This window comes from Oscarella lobularis, chromosome 16, assembly GCF_947507565.1.
Source record: "Oscarella lobularis chromosome 16, ooOscLobu1.1, whole genome shotgun sequence".
NCBI classification, from domain to species: domain Eukaryota; kingdom Metazoa; phylum Porifera; class Homoscleromorpha; order Homosclerophorida; family Oscarellidae; genus Oscarella; species Oscarella lobularis.
The window spans coordinates 2346255-2362691 of NC_089190.1; the positions used below are offsets into that span (position 1 = coordinate 2346255).

The 16437-nt window shown below is 46.2% G+C and overlaps 3 protein-coding genes across 3 annotated transcripts; 2 read left to right on the forward strand and 1 right to left on the reverse strand.

The window, feature by feature from the left end:
* Positions 1-10: 10 nt before the first annotated feature.
* On the forward strand, positions 11-8516 carry LOC136196713 (cilia- and flagella-associated protein 74-like). The gene is made up of 39 exons (XM_065986320.1): positions 11-135; positions 189-279; positions 339-390; positions 440-618; positions 673-777; positions 835-1008; positions 1062-1172; positions 1218-1320; positions 1377-1534; positions 1592-1622; positions 1677-1778; positions 1831-1982; positions 2030-2060; positions 2116-2160; positions 2215-2292; positions 2340-2381; positions 2434-2552; positions 2609-2675; positions 2725-3009; positions 3068-3190; positions 3238-3294; positions 3342-3406; positions 3458-3668; positions 3718-3891; positions 3939-4031; positions 4094-4546; positions 4600-4745; positions 4801-4923; positions 4980-5089; positions 5145-5200; positions 5254-5373; positions 5433-5849; positions 5899-6022; positions 6080-6195; positions 6250-6321; positions 6378-6443; positions 6495-6524; positions 6586-7736; positions 7799-8516. Exons 1-38 carry the CDS (start codon positions 33-35, stop codon positions 6664-6666), a joined length of 4665 nt encoding a protein of 1554 aa, XP_065842392.1. The 5' UTR covers positions 11-32; the 3' UTR covers positions 6667-7736; positions 7799-8516.
* A 79-nt stretch (positions 8517-8595) lies between these two features.
* LOC136196711 (uncharacterized) lies at positions 8596-15577 on the forward strand. Its single transcript, XM_065986314.1, has 11 exons — positions 8596-8746; positions 8807-8959; positions 9122-9711; positions 9790-10217; positions 10270-10585; positions 10719-10830; positions 10888-11033; positions 11087-12709; positions 12759-13913; positions 14082-15284; positions 15340-15577. The coding sequence occupies exons 1-11, from the start codon at positions 8704-8706 to the stop codon at positions 15379-15381; spliced, it is 5811 nt and encodes a 1936-aa protein (XP_065842386.1). The 5' UTR covers positions 8596-8703; the 3' UTR covers positions 15382-15577.
* Positions 15475-16414, reverse strand: LOC136196718 (peptidyl-prolyl cis-trans isomerase H-like). The gene is made up of 7 exons (XM_065986325.1): positions 16342-16414; positions 16227-16291; positions 16155-16178; positions 15924-16104; positions 15841-15873; positions 15698-15793; positions 15475-15643 (listed from the first exon to the last, which is right to left on the reverse strand). The coding sequence occupies exons 1-7, from the start codon at positions 16402-16404 to the stop codon at positions 15575-15577; spliced, it is 531 nt and encodes a 176-aa protein (XP_065842397.1). The 5' UTR covers positions 16405-16414; the 3' UTR covers positions 15475-15574.
* Between the last annotated feature and the right edge of the window lie 23 nt (positions 16415-16437).

Genomic DNA, 16437 nt, shown 5'->3' on the forward strand with positions numbered 1-16437 from the left:
ACTTTCCCGTATAACGTTCCTAGGTAACGAGAATGGATTCCGTTGACGAGCGCCTTCTCGTCGATTCGACGACTTTTCACGACGAAAACGACGAAATGAGCTCAAACGGCGAAGCGTATATGGATTCCGACGAAAGTAAAGCTAAATACGGTGCCGAAAAGCGATCAGATTCGGAGAACATCGTTTAGGGAAATCGGACTCTTCCTACGACGAAGATTTATCAACGGAAGACGATTCTCTGCTCGATTTAGACGACGAAGGCCTTCCTTGGTCTATAAAGTCAGTTTTGAGGGCGATTTTCGCGTTCGCGCGCGCTAAGACCTCGCGTCATTACTTAGGAAAGAAGAAACTAGTTTTACGCTATCTGGACAAGCCAAACTAGGAATGAAGGTAGTCTAGGCTCGATTAGAATTTAAATTTAGTCGTATTTTAATTTTAGGAACGAGTTGAAATGATGCGCTTGCGCAAAGAGATTGATGACGTCAATTTGGCCGTGAGCGAACAGGAATCGGAAGTGGAAGAAATCAGACGAGAATTAAGAAAATGTCGAGATCGAATAATTCGCTTGGAATTGGAAAAGGAAAAAATCGAAAAAGAAATAGAGAGAAAAAATTCAAGGCATAAAACAATCAATAAAAATGATTGATTTATTAATAAAATATATATTTTTAGTGTGGCCTTGCAGAGACTTGGGGGTCAAGTAGCAAAATTAGAAGACGAAATTATCGCGGAAAAAGGCGTAGAACAGGAAATCAAACAGAGTCTCAACGAAGCGGAGTAAATAAATAAATAAATAATCACGTGATCAATAACGTGACGTCACGTATTTATTAGATTTCGATTGAATGAAGTGAGCATGTTGCATAATTCCTATATGACGTCAGCTGAAAAGTTGGCGGGAAGAGAGAAGGCGTACGAGGAGGAGGAAAGAGAAGCGGCAGCTGCTCGACTGGAGAACGAGTATCACGTGGCCGCAGCGGCGGAAGCCAATCAGAGAAGACGACGAAAGTGAAAGACAAAGAATTAATAAATATGATATCTTATTTATTTATTTAATTAAGGGAACATGCTGAGATGGTTCGGTTGTATGAAGAAAGACAACGGGTTTTGATGGATCAGGCGAAGGAGAGTCAAGCGAAAGCGTCGCGTTTTCTACAGGAGACACTTGAACGGTTAAAATAAATTCAATAAATTCAATTAATTTGATCATTTTATAGAGTGAAGCGAAAGGAATCTGAGGAGGAATTAGCGCGAGCCAATCAGTTGAAGGAAAAGATTAATTCGCTTATTAGATTAAAAAGAAGTATACGTGATAATAGGGTGAAATGATTTGGAGTTTAGGAGTGTGAATATTTGAATCCAATGCTGCGTTTTAGGATAGTTTGAAAGCGTTGAATTCCATTGCTAAGATGAAGGAGAGGGAGGAGATGAAGGAGGAGATGAGGGAGAGGAAAGCGGCTCTCCAAGCTGGACTCAATCCTGACGAAGTGATATTGAAGAAGAGGCAATTGGCTTCATATCAAAAGCAGCAAATGTATAAGGAGTCATTAGAAAAGAGGGTCTTAGTCAAAAAGGGGTTTTTTATATATAGGGAATTTAGGAAACAACAGAGGCAGAATGAAGTTAGACTGCGCAGTCGCAACACGAGCGTTATTATTTTTTATTGATCTTTTTAGGTGGCTATTTTGACTAAATTAGCGAATGAAGAAAAGATTGTTAAATCGAGACAGAAACGGGCAGACAAACCTCACTGGCAAAATAAATGGGAATCAAAGGGGGTACAAGGAAGAGACTAAAATTAAGCGGCGAAAATTTTTAAAATCTGTTTAGAAAAGCGTAGCAGTTTCTTTTGAAGAAGAAAGCGTAGAGGAAGTAGAAGACAACGATCACGAATCACTTATTGAGCAGCAAGACAGCGAAATAATTGAATATACTATAGAAGATGAAAAAGCGGACGAAAACATTGTTCAAGAATCGCAGCCGTAAAAGATCATTTATACTAGTCACGAATCAAGGTTTCTTTTTTTAGAGAAATCGATACTGAAGATTTAGATGAAAGCGTTAGTGGAATACGTGCTCAAATTTAGATATTTTAATTAAAGCCGATTTTCTTAGATGGGAAAAAGGCGAGTTGGTAGGGAGCTCACTGCAATGGAATCAGTGCGAAATTAAAAGAAAAATCTCCGCAATATATACGATGTTTTCTTTCTCTAGGGAATTCTACGCGAACGAATGAGCTTGCTCAAGGCGAATGCCACTCAGGAGCAAATAGCTGCAGGAAGAAAATTCAAGGTACAGTCATAATCAATATATGTATGTATCTTTATGTCGTTTTTTAGGGAGTGGCCTTTAAAAGTGATCCAGAAGAAATCGTTTTCAAAGTAAGACATTGCTAATTAAATCGTCTTGTGCTTTTTATTTATTTCTATTGAGGATTTTGTGATTGGAAATGAAATGAAAGTGATAGCTCTTCTCACCAATGTTTCCTATACGGTGAATTATCTTCGATTCGTTCGTCTTTCGGATGAACTTGAAGACGTCATTCAGATACAGTAAAGGGGGAAGGAGAGAAAAGAGAAAATTCTTTTTTAAAATCTTGATTTTTTAGGTTTCCACCTCCTGGTCCTTTATCCGCGGGAATGACGTGTCAAATGATCATAACCTTTACTCCTCAAGTAATTTTCACTCTTTCTGAATCTCATTATCTTTAATATGATTTTTCAGAATTACGTTGACGTTTGCGGTTCGATTTACTGCGAATCTCAAACCGGTCCCGTCGCGATTCCGGTCTATTGTTGGACGAAGAAATCCGTTGTTGTCGTAAGTTCGACGCGCGTTGATTTTCCCACGACGTGTTTGGGAGAAACGCGCGTGATTGGGATTCGATTGGCCAACTCGGGTTCCCTGGCAACGAAATATGAAATCTCCGAATTAAACAATGAATCGTCATTGGGTATTGATGAAATGAAAATTGAAGTTCCTTCTCAAGCCGAAATTGAAATCATTGAAGTATTTTTTAATTAATTAAGAATTTAGATTAGGAGGAGAGGACTCGATTTTTTTATAGAATTCGTTTGGAGTTCTTGAGCCCGGGGCGGAAGTGAAAATTTCGTTCTGTTTCAAACCTCTCATCTGCGGAGAATGCTTGAAAAAATTCCAAATAGGATTTAGCGATCCGGGATTGGATAAGGTAAAAAATAAAAGTGGGGATACAAATTCTAGAGCTGAATTTTTCAGGTGATAATTGAAGCTGTGGGTCTTGCAGTCGACATTCCAATCTACGTCAAAAATGACGTAAAAAAGAGAGAAAGTTATATTGTTATATTCATTTCGTTTTCTAGACAATAGATCTAAGATTATGTATGTTGAATCGTCTCTACCAGAGCTCTGTTATCTTAGGAAACAGGTAGTATTAGAGACTGATTTTATATAGATCTATGATGGGGGTTTCCTTAAGGGCAAACATTGCGCAAAGAGTTCAATTCGACGTGTCCGAATCGATGAGAAATCATCTCGAAATTTTGCCCAAAAATGGACTCGTCCAAGCCGAATCGACATTTTCAGCTCAACTCAAATTTTTCCCAAGGGATTCGCTATTGACGTCGTCATCTTTCGACTGCGAGACGGGAGAACTCGATACTCACGTTGTCGTTCGTATAGCAGATCAAGTAAAGAACGTAAGAGTGCCTTGTTTCGTTCTTTGATTTTCGTATTTAGGCTCGTCCGGCTTCGTTTCGGGTTCGAGCGACTGTCACCAGCTCCGATTTGGAATTCAACGTCGATTCCATCGATTTTGGCATTTGCACTATTTACGAGTCGGTAACGACGACAATAACGCTTGCAAACAAATCGACACTTCTCCAAGCCTTCGGATTCGTTCGCCTTCCCGACGTACGATAATCAAATAACCCTATAGATTCATGTTTTTTTTCTTGCAGTTTATTGACGTGCAACCGAACGACGGATTTGGAACGCTTCTACCCTTGGAAACGTTCTCCCTTGACGTCACTTTTAGTCCAATGAAACCTAAGGTAAGTTCGTTTTTCGAGAGAGAGATAGACAAGTAAAAACGGGGGGGGGGGTCCCCATCCAGGAGTATGAATTTTCGTTGACGTGTAAGTCTGCTATTGGCCGAGACTTTACGCTGTCGTGTCGCGGTCGCGCCGTTCTTCCGCTTCTTCGTCTTTCCGCTAATGTCGTTCAATTCGAACCGACGGCTCTCCACAATTCTCGCACGGCTCGACTTTTCGTCGAGAATCCCACCCATAGTCCGCTTAGCGAGGAAGTTATTCAAGGGCACGCCGTCACGGCGTCGATCGCCGCTTTTGAATTCCGCCTACCAGACGACGTTCCCATCAACGTGTCGCCAATAACGGGAATTCTAAAAGCGGGACAGAATTGTTCAATTGACGTGACGTTTTCGCCTCGATTTGAGCCGGGAGCTGTCGAAGCGAAGGCCAATGAAATGAAGGCGACATCTGACGGCGTCGTTGTTAAGGAATCCGATGCCGGTGACGTATGCGTTTTGCCACAGCAACAGCAACAGGTAAAATATGAATTTTGGTGGTGGAATTTTTTTTAATGGTTTTGGAATTGAAGTCTAAGAAAAAGAAGAGTGGTAGTCGTAAGAGTGACGGTAGTGGGTCCAAAGTGACGTTTACGCCGTCGAGTTCGTCTGTGACCGTTCTGGGAGGCAAATCATCTGTATCAATGCTGGATCCAGAACGACCACTATTAGATAAGAGGTTAGATTGACGACTTGCGAGGAGGGTCTCTTGCTCATAAATTGATCTACTATAGTTCTGATGAATATTGGGAAGCGTATTCGACGTTGGTTCGAGATTTCGACTACCGATGCTCCAAAGTAACGATTCCTTGTTTCGTTGGCGTTGTGAGGAACGAAGGAATGCCGCCAGAATTGAGGTATTAATTAATTAATATTCGTTTTGATTGCGACGAAATCAAATGAATTTATTTAGACTTGAAGACACGCTGTATTTGGAAGTGAACGCTCCCGTCGTTCGTCCGAAACTAATCGTCGCTTCCAATCACGGACGAACTACAATTGATTTCGGACAAGTGTGCGGAGGTACGTATATATAAAAATAGAGCGAGAACTGGGGAGGCGAAATTATTCTCATAAGGTCATCAAGTAGTGAAAACGGTTTTATTGAAAAATATATCAGACGAAAGTCTTCACGTAAGAATTGAATAATTCTTCGTTCAAGTCGCGATTAATTAAAAATAATTCAGTTGTCGTCGTCTTTTCTCGATTCCGACGGCACGTTTGAAGTGCGAAACGCTCTTCGTTCTCTCGCTCCCAATCAAAAACATGCAATGCAAGTCGCATTCGCTCCGTCGCAACTAGGAAAGGTCCGTAAAATAAATAAATAAATAAAAGAGATATGGGTTTTTGTTCTCCTTTTTCCCAGTGCTACGAAGCGTTCAAGATCTTTTACGGCGACGAATCGTCGTCGTTGAATCTCCGCTTCTTGGGCACGGGAATCAATCCGACTATTCGTCTTTCCGGCCTTGACGGAGATCGTCTCGATATGGGAGATTTGCTGGCGGGAAGCGTTGACGTCAGCACTCACACGTTTAGCGTCTCGAATACGTCGTCGATCGTCATTCGTTTTACTGTTCGTCTCGACAGTGCCGCCCCAAAGGGCGAATTATCGAAATTGTTTGAATGTGGTCGAGCCAATTGCGACGGATCGCCTGTTTTTGACGTCATTCCGACGGAAGCGTCGATCGCTCCAGGGGAAAGTCGAGATATTTCGGTTAAGTTCTCTCCCAGTCAGGCCAGCGATTGTTACAGGGACACCGCTCGAATCGAATTCAGTACTCAAGTAAAGAAACGCGTGGTATTTTTCAGTGCATGCATGTCTCTTCCTGCAGGACGTGGCGCGTTCTATTCGTCTGAGAGGCCGTTGTTGGGATTCTAATGTATATACACGTGGCTGGGAGACTCCCAATGAAGGGGAGACGACCTTTTCTGCTGATATTAGTCCCATTTTTGAAGGTGACGTCATTTGGCATGCATTTGGGAAGCAATTAATTACTTAGCTCGGTTCTTTAGGGTCTGACGCTGGGAAATTACCCTTGCGGTCCGTTGGGTTGACCTTTACTAGTCACGGCGGCGGAATATCGCGTGAAATTGAGATTGGGAATATTAGGAATAGTCTTATCAAACGGGTAAGGTTTGAAGTCAGACCGATATTTCGATGGAGAGATCTAAATTACTTATAGCTTGGCGGGGAATTCGTCTTTGATCCCTTGCCTTCGGCGACAGCAAAGCTCTTTCAGATCGATTATATGAAGGTAAATGGTTGTGGGGAGGAAGTTCAGTGAAGACACGTGCGTAATAAAGGAAATAGGGCAATGTTGATGCTGGACAGAAGAAAACAGTCTCGATATCCTTTCATCCTGATCGAGATTGCCCCGTGAGAACGCATGAATATATAGTTTATAATTGTGACGACGTTTTGTTTTAGAGTTCTGAATTTATTTCTGCCGTAACCACGGTACGTACGTAATTCTGTTCTCATGTCACTTTTACTATCATTTTCGTACTATTCGTTTCAGCTGACTTTGCGAGGAGAAAAAGTTCAACAATATCGAGTGATATTGAGGGGAATTGTAAAATGTCGCCTTCTTGGCGACTAAAGATTTAATAGAACCGGAAATACGTTGGTCTCGTAGACGTGGCGGGGGAAAAAGGCTCCTCCTCCTGTGAGTGACGTAATAGTGGAAGTGAAATTAATATAAAGGTCTACTATAAACGGATCGGTGAGTTAGTCTTCTCTCGCAAAAGCTGAAGGCCGGCTGTTAACAATATTGGGCTTTCTGCGCCAGCTCTCGGCGTTTTGCGGTGTCTCCCTATCTAATTATCACTCGCTCCGCAGTTCGAGAGCGGATCGAAGCCGCGAAAGAGCGTGCACATCGTACGTACGAGTAAGAATTGTGCCGTCCACTTCGTCGAAATGCAAAAACAGCCGCCAGAACGGAATCGATCAGTGCCGAGAGAAGGTGAAAAGGTCAAAGGTAGTGACGCATCATCACAAGCGGAAGTAGCGATGAAGGCGTCGGACTCGTCGGGACCAGCGCTCTCCTCTTCGTCTTCTATTTCATCCGATACCACCGATTTTCCGCAGACGTCCACGTTCGCTGCCGGCGGCGGCGGCGGCAACGGCGACATTCGAAAGCCCATCGGTCCAACGCTTTCGGAACCGGACGCATTTGTTCGATCGCGAGAAAAAAAAGCGCTCGCCAAAACGATGACCGATCCTTCAAAAATCGAAAATAGTCGGAAAAGCCGTCGAATATCGCGCAGCAGTTCGTTTTTTAAGAGACTTTTGAAAGGGAGGGGCCCGGGCCCGGAACCCGGGCCCCAGCCTCCGCAAAGATGTCATGGAGGAGTCGTAACCGGGTATTTGTCCATGCAGAAAAAGAAAGGGCTGAGAAAATCGTGGGTGACGCACTACTGTCAGATGAAGGAAGGCAAAGGCATGATGTTGTGCTTTCGAGAAACGACAGATACGAAACCCGTCGACGTCATTACTTTGTGCGGGGCTTCGGTTCAGGAGACGGATAGAGCGAAGCAGCACTTCTTTCGAATTACGCCTGCCGTTGCGAATTCAAAAGGCGACAATAAATCGATTCTCTTTATGGCCAATCTTTTGCGTGACCGCCAGAGGTGGGTCAGCGAATTGATCAAAGAAATAAATCGGCAACAGGTCAATAATAAATAAATAAATAAATAAATAGATAAATAAATAAATAATATATATGTATTTAGAAATCGATGGAACATCCAGGGCCTAGGTCCAGTCTAAGCGAGGACGACGATGTCTATTTTTCTGCATCTGAAATTTCACGCCTTAAAAACAGCTGTGATCTCACAGAGGATGATGATAATATTGACGCTGACAAACCCAATGACGATGGCTACATTAATCCGAAGCATGTCCCTGGGCCTGGGCCCAGAAAAAAAATCGAAATTCCACTGATTCCTGGCTCTTACATTGAGTTTACAAGCGAGAAGAATCCTAGTAGCGATCTCGCAGCTACGAATCATTACAAAGGTTGGCTATTGAAAAAAGGCGGCTGGGGAGCGTGGACAAAGCGCTTCTTCAAAGTCCACAACGGACGATTCGTCGAGTATCGAAACGAAACGTCTCCGTCACCCGAACGCTCCATTTCACTTGTCGATTGCACAGTCGAAGAATTGACCATGGAAACGCGACACGGCTATGTATTCAAGGTCACGCCACTACACGAGTACAAATACGTCTATGACGCTTGCAGTGATCGCGCTGTAAGCATCATACTTGCAGCGCGAACAAAAGACGAGCAAAAAGCGTGGATGTCTGCTTTTGAAGTGAAAAAAGAATCTGAACTGCCATCGAGAGGGGATAGCCCTTCAGAGGACTAGTTAACGGCTCACTATCTTTTTTTTGTGGCTACAGTACGGTATGTGTAGAGAGCACTGTGAAATATAGAGTACGTACATAGCGCGCGGAGCTCCGCCTCCTACGCGACGTGATTGGTCGACAGGGGAGCGGAAGAAGAAATTGATATGAACGACATACGTCAACCCCCACGCCAAAAAAAGAAAGGAGGAGACTGTTCGTCGCGACGAGTGGCGAAAGAGTCCGATTGCCGAGTCGCCGCAAGGCGTAACGATAAGACAAGCAGTCGACAATGTCTACGACTCCTCGCAACGACGACGTCGACGCGCTCCAAGGTGGGGCTTGCGCAATTGACGTCTCTAATGACGTATTTCGGACCACCATTCTTTCGACAGGCGTCTTGGACTATTTAACGGGCCAACTGGCGAGCGAATCGCTCACGGACGTGGCCGAATTGCGTCGCAAACACTTCATATCGCTTCTCGAACGCGTGCGCGCGCCGAACAGCCAAATTCCCACAGAACCCAATGGAGACCTCCCAACGAAAGGTGAGAAAAAAGCGATCCCCACTTCCCTACGTAGAAGACGATAGAGGGGGGGGAAGGAGGGGGAAGCCGGTCGCTGTTCCGCCGTCCTCCCCCTTCCTTCATGCATAAAAAAGATGGACTATGTATCAGTATCAGTCATTTCTCATGTTGGGGGGGGACTAGACAATGTGGGAGTGTCCGCTTCTGTCGTCGCCGATGCAAGATCTCCCCCGCCGCCGCCGACGACTCTACCCGTTTACTGGTCGGGTTATTTAGCCGTCGGTCGGCGAAAACAAAATAGCGCCAATTCGAGTCCGATAACGTGGAATCGTCGCTGGTGCGTCGTCAAAGACGATCGGCTTTATTGCTACACTACGTACACGCAGCGGGAGACGCCCCAAGCCGAGTATTCGCTTCGGGGCGCGCGCGTCGCGCGCGCTCTCCCCGCCGAAGTCAATAGCAAACCGCTGACTATCAAAGTTCTTTTGAGCGATGCCTTTGGCGCCGATCCAATCTTTTTCGCTGTCTACGTCGGTTCCGATATGGCCGATTGCATGCAAGCGCTTACCGCCGCTGCGACGGGAATGCCACCGCCGCCACTGCCGTTACCACCGCCACCTAGGAACGAAGGTGGGGCCCCCTTTCGGGAATCATTTCTCGTACCGACTTCGTTGCCGGAACCGCCGCCGCCCGTCGACGATAGCGAAGGATACGAAACGCCGAAACAAGCGAAGGAGCCGTTTCGTGGACGAGCGAATACGTTGCCGTTATTGGTAAGGGGAGAGAGGGGGGGAAAAAAAAGGGAGGCTTGTCTGTTTTCATTTCCTTCTATTGTTTTGGCTTGCTCGTAGGGCGACGGTGGAGGCGGCGGCGCGCGCAATCTTTTGCCACCCAAAGGTAGTCTCGCTTTGAGAAAGAAACGAAGTCCTCTCGAAGAACCCGAATCGATGTACGAAGAATTGCCGAATTTCGGCGGTGGCGAGAGCGAAGGCGGGGGCGTGACCCCTGCTTATATGAGTGATGGGGACGTGGGCGTGGGCGACGGGAGATTTAGACGCCAAGTTGGTAAAGGTGAAAAGCGAAGCAGTGGGCGTCGGTTTCTCGATATGCTCAGACGAAGTCGACGAAGAGATTCCGATGTGAAATACAGCGCCGACGAAATGAGTGCCGCGGAATTGGACGATCCAACCGTTTCCGGGTATCTCATGAAGAAAACGAGCGGCGGATCGTGGAAGAAACGCTGGTGCGTTGTCAAGGACCATTGCTTCTATTATTATCGGTGAAAATTTAATTGCTTTATTTATCTCGTCTATAAATACGTCGGTTTTTAGATCCCAAATCGATCCCAAGCCTCAATTGGCCGTTGTTCTGCGAGGGTGGACCGTATCTCGAGCGGAGTCCGACATTCGACGCAATTTTGCATTCAAACTCTCTCACAACGGAATTCTTCCCTATTATTTCGCAGCTGATAGCCATCGCGCCATGGAAGATTGGATCATTCTTCTCCAGACGGCGATTGGATTGGAGAGGCGACGGGAACTGAGCGGCGGAACGCCGTCTGCGCCGCCGACGCCCGCGCGAAGTAGCGGATCGGCGACCAATGAAATGGATATACTCAAAGCCGTGCAGAATCTCAACAGTCCGACGGTGAGTGAGAGAGCGCGAGCCATTTCGTTTTTATAACACATCATTTTGGGGGACTAAGTATGTGTGATTAGATGGAGATTGCTTGTCCGTATGTGTCTGTGACAGTGTTGCTATTTTTGGCGTTTCCCTTTAGAGTCCTCCTCCACTTCCAAGTCGGGATCGCGTTGGCGCTAATAGTAGTACTCAGGAGAACACGTACGACGTGCTTGGTCCGCCAATTCCCGTTCCAACTGTAAATGAAAGAAGTGAGTGTGCGCGCGCGCAAAAATTCTCTCATGGTTATGTATCTCTCTCTCTCTTAGTTCATTCTCCCAGACTGTCTGTATCAAGTATGGGAAATGATACGGATTTATACGACGTACCGCGGAGTGCGAGACAAGTACCTCCCACTGCTACAGAAAGCGAGAGTCCCTACAATATGCCAAAGCTAAATTCTCCACCAGCAAGGGTACATTAGCTACATAGTATATACGTCACAGTATTAGTACTGCCTATATATAGGCAAGCGATTCTGAAAATGACATCGAAGGTGCGTACGAGCCTCTCAATTTGAAACCGCCTCCTTCAGACGACCAAGGAGACAGCGATCGAACCCTAAAAGAAGAAGACGTCGCTCTCATCGAACCGGATGCTGGTACATCGGAAGAATCCCCGGATGTCCGAAGCACGTCACGTCAACGTTCGACAAGCGTCGACATTTTGGACGGCGCACCATCCGTAACGAGTCTATCGAGTCTTCAACGAACGAGCGAAGACGAACCGGATCGCGTTCCATTCAAATCGCGTCACATCAAACTCCCGTCGAAATTGATTTATAAGGGAGGCGTGGTCAATGTAGCGTCGTTGAAAACGGAACGTCCTCCGCGTCCGTCGAGCATCGCGTCATCCGTGACGGAAATCGAGGGCTATCTTCATCGACGGGGTCCCTTTCGACGATGGACGTGTCACTTTTGCCGAATTCGCTACAAGAAATTCTACTGTTTTAAAGGCAAGGACGAAGAGCAGGGAATTCTCACCGAATTTCGTCTTCTCGGTCACGAAGTTCGCCCCGATCCCAAAGACGTCAAACGCCCGTATTCGTTTTCTATAGAGAGTCGGATTCCCGGGCAACGAAGCCTGATTTTCAGCGCCGACACGAGAGAGGAATTCAATCGATGGTATCACATTCTAAATAGCGCTTGTTCCATCGAAGTTCGCCAGGCGAAGAACGTGAAGGAAATGCACTTGGGCGGCGGCGGATCCGTCAAAATCGAAAGTCTTCTCGACGCCTCCAAACGACACCGTTCACGTGATCAAATCTATGCATCGTCGCGCGATCATTTGGATTTCGGCGGAAGTATGAGCGCGCCGGAAGAGATGTTAGATGACGTGACGAAAGACGGAAGACGAGTGAAGAAAAAGACGAAGGGAAATCGACGTCGAAGCACGTGGCAATTTCTCTCTTTGTCACGTCGAAAGAAGAAGGATAAGAGACCGGCACTATTGAACGTTAATTTCAACGAGACGCCTCTTCCTCCTCCTCCTCCACAACCAGAGGAAAAAATAAATGAAGAATCCGATCCCGTTCCCAAGGCGACTTTGAAGGAAAGTTTATCTGATACTCACGTATTTAAGAAACCGGTTGAGAAAACGCTGACTGATCCGTCGGGGGTCGTCGAGGAGAAGGGGGGACGCGCGCGAGGCGGTTCCTTTATGGACAAATTGCGTCATTCGTTTCGACGAAGTAAGAACAAGCCTCCCAAAATCATCGCAACGCGCCAATCGTCGTCCGAGCAAAAGTCCGTCATATCCGGCTATTTGTACGTGCAGAAGAAAAGCTTTGGAAGTTCCTGGATGAAGTGCTGGTGTCAAGTTCCCGACACGGAAGCGCAATTGCTCTGTTTTCGCGAAATGAATAAAACGAAGCCGGTCAACGTCGTCAATTTGATTGGAGCGTCCGTGCAGGTTTTCGACGCCAGCGGCGGCGGCGACGAAGAAACGCGCGCGCCCACGCAGCACATGTTTCGTATCGTTCCCGGAGCGATGGACGAAGGCGACGGAAAACCCATGCTCTTCATGTCGGATAATCCCTACGATATTGATACATGGGTAAACGCGTTGAGAAGACAAGTGCGAAAATCACAAGTAAGACAATAATCAATAGTATTAATTAATCTCATTTTTTTTTTCTTAGAGTGCTGATGTTCAGAAGAGAGATTCGACTCGATCACGTGATAGTGTGAGTAGCGTTGTTCTCGCTAATCCGACTCTAGTGAGTCCCCAAGCCGCCGATTCTCCTCACTCTCTTCCCGTCGTCTTTCCTGACTCCGACGAGCCACCTGATCCCCCGTCGCGTTCCACTGCGACCGCTAGCGCGCTTGTGGATCAAGATAACGTCGTTTATGTGGACGACACTCTGGTGCACAATCTCTTCCGATTGTCTTTACAGAATCAGCAGGATGGCGACGTATTTGGGATGGTGCAATGTGACGTTGGCCCAGAAGGAGACGCGGCAAATCGACCCTATTATATTGACTCGGGATTAGTAGAAGGACCACGTGTAACAGAACATCCTTATTTGCCATTAGTCGAAGGGAAGAAGCGAAAGAATGAAGAGGAGGAGGAGGAATCGAAGGAAATTTTTGACGGAGAAGCGGAATATCTTGAAATGGGGGACAATGATTTGCCGCTACCGCCGCCACCTCAAGACGATTCTCTTTCCTCTTCGATTTTGACGGCGGCGACGGAAAATCCAACTTGCGTTCCTCCTCCTCCTCCGAAAGAAAAACAACTATTCGCTTCCGTGGACAATTGCCACGGTTGGTTGCTGAAAAAGGGAACGTGGGGCGCGTGGACGAAACACTATTTCAAAACGCAAAACGGTAAATTACTCGAATACAAAAACGAAACGACGTCGAAACCGGAACGCTCCGTCAAATTAACCGATTGCGTCGTCGAGGAATTGACGGCGCCGGCGTCGGACAAGCAACAACGTCGTCACTTGTTCCGCGTGACGTCGACTCGCACTCGAAGCGTTGCCATGACTCTGGCCGCGCATACGGGCGACGAGAAAAAAGTTTGGATTACGGCGCTGCGTAATTGGGCTTTGATGAAAAAGACGAATCAGAGTCTGGCGAGTACGGATAGTGAAGGAGACGTTCAAAGCGACGCGCCTGTTCCGTCGAGACGATCGCCCGTTAAACCGCCGCGTCGCTGGCATACGTTCAATGTTTCGAGGAGTAAGAACGGAGGTGAGAAGTCGTTGCCGCCGAGATTACGTCGAAAGGCGACGCGGAGTACGAGCCCGGAAGCGAAGACCGAGAAGAATAGAATTGGATCTATGGAAAAGGTTAGAAAGAAAAAAAAAAAGTAGAAAATCGTAGGGGACCCTAGGCCTAGGGGGGGGGTTTGTGCTCTTTATAATATTAGTCATTGTTTGTTCTAAGTTAATTACATGTGCTTATGTGGCTGCTCTATTGCGTCGTCGTTTCTTCATCCCTTGTCTTTGTCTCTTTAGAGTGCGTCACCTCGACGCAGTAAGAGTCCCAAGACGAAGGGCGGCACAGGCGGCGGCGGCGGCGGCACAAGCGGCGGCACAGGGAAATCGACTACTCTTCCCTCGCGTCTTCCTCTTCCTCCTATGACGTCGGGAAGCGAAGGCGATTTATCGTCGAGTTTCACGTCAATGTCCGAACTGCGCATGTCATTTGGGAAGGGCAAGAAAAAGAAGAAAAACGCTCTTATGATAGAGAAATTGAATCAGCCCGCGTCGGCGTTGGACAGCGCTTATTTCAAGGGATATCTCTATCAGAAGGTGAGCATGTCGGGATGGACGCGACGCTGGTGCGCGCTCAAGGACCTTTGCCTTCATATTTACCGCCATAGCGAGGACCAACGCCCCCTAGAAACGGTTATACTTCCCGGATGGGAGGTGCACCTGACAACGCGCGGGAAAAAACGCAATGTCATTAAACTATGGCACGCGCAAATGAAATCCATGTATTTTACGGCCGATCATCGATCGTTTGTCAATTGGTTAACGTGTCTTCAAGAAGCGTCCGTTGTTAGAGGGGGCGTTGGGGATTTAGCGGCGGCGGGAGCGCGCGCTAGGGCATTTACGTATAGTACATCGTCCATGAGTTCGGATGGGGAGCGGGAGCAATCGGATTCGTCCATTTCTACCGCTTCTTCCGTCGTTTTTCGTGAGGAAAGAGTTCTATCCGGGCAATACGATCGAAAAGTCGAAGATGTGAATTTGAAGCATACGGCTATTCATTTGAATTTGTTTGCAAAGTTCGAAACGGATCGAATCGAGAAGGACGAGTGCGTTAAATTGCTACACGATTTGGAGAGGAAATTGTTCGCCGGGGAACGACGCGACGAGACGGAGAGAAAGGACATGGAGGAGAGAAAGGAGGCGTGCGAAATTAAATTAGACGAAATCGAGGGACGATTGAAACGCGTCGAAATGGAAATGAAAGAGAACGAAGAGGAAAAATTGAGGGAATTGAAAGCGTTGGAAGAAGAACACGAAGCGGCGTTGAGAAAGAGCGGATATCGAATATCCAATGTTCCTCTTGATAAAATCGGAGAGGGTGACGTCATGGAAGAGCAAATGGCATACGTGAAAAAGAGAGACATGCCAGACGACACGCCGCCTCACCTACGACGACCCAGTCTTCAAGCCATAGGACGATTGAGAGTACAAGAGCAAATTCAAGTAAAAAAAAATCAATAATAATAATTATTTAATTATTCGAAATTCTCTCTGCTAGGATTTTGAGCAGGGACCTCAGCCAATGGATAGTAGTGTATAACGTGTGTAGTGCGTGTTTAGATGTGTAGAAAGTATTTTAGTTGAGTCTTTGAAACCAATTAGGATGATGATGATAGTGGCTTGGTACGCACTGATTTTTTTCGTGCTAGGCAGTTTCTTTTTTTCTCTCTTTCTTTTTTTAGAGTGTGCATGCTAAGCTTATGAACTTTTATTTCAGTCCTCCCCTCCCCTCTTCACATTTCTCCGCACTGGGATACGATGACGGGCAATTTGGGACGATTGTTTGGACCCGTGGGAACGTTCTAGAAAGGACATTATCACATAGAGTAGTGGAGAATAAGAAGACGCCTTCTCACTTCGATTTTTCTCATCACTAAAAGCCCGTCTGTTATCCGACCAAAAACGACGTGTTTCCCGTCCAAAAAATCGCATTTAGCGCACGTAATAAAAAACTAAAAAAAAGATTAATAATATTAATATAAAATATCTATCTATATACCTGGCATCCATTTGTTCCAGGCCCGCTATTTGCCTGTAATATATAACATATACATTTTATATATTTAGGTTTGTTTTTTCTACCATTGATAGCAGTCCTGGTGCTGTGTGTTTGTGTACAAAGTTCTCGTCTGGAAATGTGTTTCCGTAGATACTTCGCGTTCCGGTTCCGTCTCCCTTTACGAAATCGCCGCCCTGAATCATGAAGTCTTTGATGACTCGGTGGAATGTTGCTCCTTTGTAACCAATAGGAACGCCGTCTTTTCTGAGGAAAATTCTCCCTTATATGGCGAAAAGAAATCGCAAGGAATTTACCTGAATTCTCCGGTGCAGAATTGCCTGGAATGTTCATTTTAGAATAATCTTTCTAATGGAAGGGTATCTTACCTGAAATTTTCTGCAGTTTTGGGGCATTTGTCTGCGAATAGTTCTATTTTCATTCTGCCTATTTCCTACGAAACGTCGCTCGTCACAAGAACGTGCAAACGATCGAACACATTGCCTGATCGCCAACAGTGATATCTAGAAAGACGACCGGATTACTTGGATGCTGCTTCTGAGCCATTTCGGATGCACGCACGCACGCTAAGATAGCGCG

Bases quoted from the DNA above. Each gene is read 5' to 3' on its own strand.
- LOC136196713 (XM_065986320.1), top strand. From the start codon at position 33: ATGGATTCCGTTGACGAGCGCCTTCTCGTCGATTCGACGACTTTTCAC. The intron at 1,779-1,830 runs GTACAAGGAAGA...AAATCTGTTTAG, and splicing joins ATAAATGGGAATCAAAGGGG to AAAAGCGTAGCAGTTTCTTT. The intron at 3,407-3,457 runs GTAGTATTAGAG...GGTTTCCTTAAG, and splicing joins TCTGTTATCTTAGGAAACAG to GGCAAACATTGCGCAAAGAG.
- LOC136196711 (XM_065986314.1), top strand. From the start codon at position 8,704: ATGTCTACGACTCCTCGCAACGACGACGTCGACGCGCTCCAAG. The intron at 8,960-9,121 runs GTGAGAAAAAAG...GGGGGGGACTAG, and splicing joins TGGAGACCTCCCAACGAAAG to ACAATGTGGGAGTGTCCGCT. The intron at 15,285-15,339 runs GTAAAAAAAAAT...TCTCTCTGCTAG, and splicing joins GAGTACAAGAGCAAATTCAA to GATTTTGAGCAGGGACCTCA.
- LOC136196718 (XM_065986325.1), bottom strand. From the start codon at position 16,404: ATGGCTCAGAAGCAGCATCCAAGTAATCCGGTCGTCTTTCTAGATATC. The intron at 16,179-16,226 runs GTAAGATACCCT...TGAACATTCCAG, and splicing joins AAAACTGCAGAAAATTTCAG to GCAATTCTGCACCGGAGAAT. The intron at 16,105-16,154 runs GTAAATTCCTTG...AATTTTCCTCAG, and splicing joins TTCTGCACCGGAGAATTCAG to AAAAGACGGCGTTCCTATTG.